This window comes from Aplysia californica, unplaced genomic scaffold (assembly GCF_000002075.1).
Source record: "Aplysia californica isolate F4 #8 unplaced genomic scaffold, AplCal3.0 scaffold00020, whole genome shotgun sequence".
Lineage (NCBI taxonomy): Eukaryota > Metazoa > Mollusca > Gastropoda > Aplysiida > Aplysiidae > Aplysia > Aplysia californica.
In genome coordinates this window covers 71907-74752 of record NW_004797290.1, presented here as the reverse complement: position 1 = coordinate 74752, position 2846 = coordinate 71907, and the positions used below count along the sequence as shown (strand labels likewise).

Genomic DNA, 2846 nt, shown 5'->3' with positions numbered 1-2846 from the left:
TTTCCCCCCCCCCCCCCTCCCTCTCACTCAGTCATTGAATCTCTGCTGCCTTCACCACAAACTCTCGTACCCAGATCGTTACGTCATAATTCCCATATCCGGTATGTCTCCGTCTGGGGACAGTTTGTTTTGGTGCCACAAAAGACATCGTTCAGTCTTTATCAAAATGTATTTACTACAGAAAACCGAAAAAATTAATTAAAATTAAAATTATTTTGAGCTCTGTAATGATGAACAGCCTTTTCAACGGCGTCAGTGGTGTAATATTTGAAAGATGTGAGCTCAATTTTCTTGCAGGAAGGGTTCGTTTTGCTTTGTTTGTTTTCTTTGTTATTGTTTTTTTTATTGTTTGTTTGTTTGTTATGTTTTTTTAAAATTTAGTCAAACTTGATAATATTGATTATCTCCGTCCTTCCACTGGAATGCCACATCCCAGAATTCTCATAAAGTATCCCTGTCTTTGTTTCTGATGGTATCTCTCCCAGCCTGGGTTTGGCCCTGTCAATCTTGAGGGTCGAATCCCGCTTCCAAAAGGATCTAAATTGATTGTGTCAATAGGGGATTGGGGGGGGGGGCGTAAAAACACGTACCTACATTCAGGGATGCCAAATATTTTTTGATTTAAAAAAACAACTAAAAATGCATCACATCTCATCCAAAACGAACCTTGTAAAGTTTTTAAATGAGCAAACAAAACCATCTCTCTTATCTCTCCTCTTTCCTTTGAAAGTGTATGAAAAAACCTGAAAAAAGCCAGAAAACCCCGGAGATTTGACATCCCTGCTACATTGGAAATACAATAATAAATGCATTCTGAGAGTTCTTTCTACCCTTCTTTCTACCCTTGTTCACAGCGGACTACTGTCATGGCGACCCTTGTCAAAATGGCGGCACGTGCACCAGCCTCAACGACTCCTACTCGTGCGCATGCGTCTCTGGAAAGTGGGAGGGACAGAATTGTACCGAAGGTAATTAGTAATATAGTACAGGTTCAACTCCCTTATCAAAATTATTAGTTATTTACCTGTCCTGGGCAACAACGTCATTGCACACCGGACATGTCCATAAGTGCTCAGTTTCCCCCAGCACCAAAGCCCGCAAGGTTCCGTACTGATTGTTTCAGTGGCTGTCTGATTATGGCGACGTCTTTCCTTTCCAGATAATCGTTCCTTTCTTCCTTCTCCCCTCTCTATCCCCATTTCCCGCATCCTAATGATTGCGTGGTGTTCTGCTGTCTCCCTGTCTTCTCCATCCCGCAACTTTTTCTCCAGGGTCTTCAACGCATCTCCTTTGTCAAATTTTATCTCACCATCAACCACGGCACTGCCTGCCAGCCTATCAGCCTCCTCATTGCCAGTCACTCCAGAGTGCACAGGACAGAATATCCACGTGATGGCTCTAAGTGGTGAACTTAGTTATAGAAGAGGCGGGAGCTCCGAGTTTAACGTTCATCTCCGAAAGGACCCAGCCAAAAGGGGAAATTTATGCAAAGTACCTTTTTCAAGGACACAACGTCGCACCGAGCCTAGGCTGGAACCCCCGAACCCGAAATCTCACGATTACGAGTCCGGTAGCCTAACGTCTATACGTTCTTATACTATTGTTCTTTATGTTTGCCGCTTAATAGATATCCTCACAAAGATAGCAACATAGTTACTACAATGAATACCTTCCTGTGTACTACCACCTGCCTCTATACACTCACCTCTGCTACTTTCTCTTTCTAAGATTTAAGTTTGCTTTTTATTTCAGTTAAAGCATTAACATTTATTTTCGATGCCCTTTTGAAAGTAATAGTCGCGTAAAAAAGTTATATACCGTTAATGCCGTTGTTTTGGACCCTTGTTTAATCAAGCACACGGCGTGATGCTCTCACAGTACACCCTCTCACCTATTCTGCACTACACTTTGTCTGCCCTGGGCCTCTATCTCCCTGTGACCTACTTCCGACAAGGCGGCCTGTTCTCTGACCGTCTAGCCTAATACGGGGTGCCCACTACGGATGGGATCGGCTGATCGGCCCGATCGCCCGACTCGATCGCCTCAAAAACAAACGTGTTTGTTTTCAGTTTCAGGCGATCGAGTCGGGCAATCGGCCCGATCCTTCAGTAGTGGGCACCCCGTAACGCCCATTGACACGATCGGTTCGGTTCGGTTTGGAAGGCGGGGCTAGCCAGATTGAGGGCGCAAAGCAACCAACTTGGCACAAACCGATCGCCCGACTCGCAGCCTCAACAATAAAATCGGGCCGCAAATCGGGGAATCGGTTGGCGATCCGTTTGTCCCATTATTATCATCAACATCATCATCATCATCATCATCATTATAATTATTATGATAATGATAATAATCATCGTTGTTATTATTATTATTACTACTACAACTATGATTACTATTATCATCATTGTTATTATTATTATAAGAAATTTGAAGACCTCGACTATTAGGAAAAACGGCTTAAGTTACGTGATAAACATTGAGACTGAGAAGTACTGGCGTTATGATGTTTAAAAAAGTGCTTGATTACGGCTGTTTATCATTATTAAAAAAATATAGTGTGATAGATGTAAGTGGTGGGTGGTTGGAGGCTGCTCTGGTGTGGTTTGCCCCTTCTTTCCTATCAAATATCAGTTGCCCTAGTCTCTCCTGCTTCTTTGTGTGTGTGTGTGTGTGTGTGTGTGTTTGTAACTGTGACACCTCTAATCTTCAGCACTTATTATGACCTAATTGCGCTGCAAGTGGTGTAAAACTTATATACTAAAACAAAAAAGACATGATTTGAACAAGCCAAACAATTGATCAAAACAGACAAAGGTTAAAATGAACAATTCTAACATATTCTCCCC

The 2846-nt window shown here is 42.6% G+C and overlaps 1 protein-coding gene across 1 annotated transcript in view; it reads left to right on the top strand.

The window, feature by feature from the left end:
* LOC101857852 overlaps nt 1-2846 on the top strand; it is a gene marked incomplete at its 3' end in the record, with an annotated part of 90173 nt that overhangs the window by 16875 nt on the left and 70452 nt on the right. Inside the window, 1 exon segment of the mRNA XM_005090614.2 lies at nt 855-968. Within this exon segment, the coding sequence (XP_005090671.2) occupies nt 855-968 (114 nt within the window).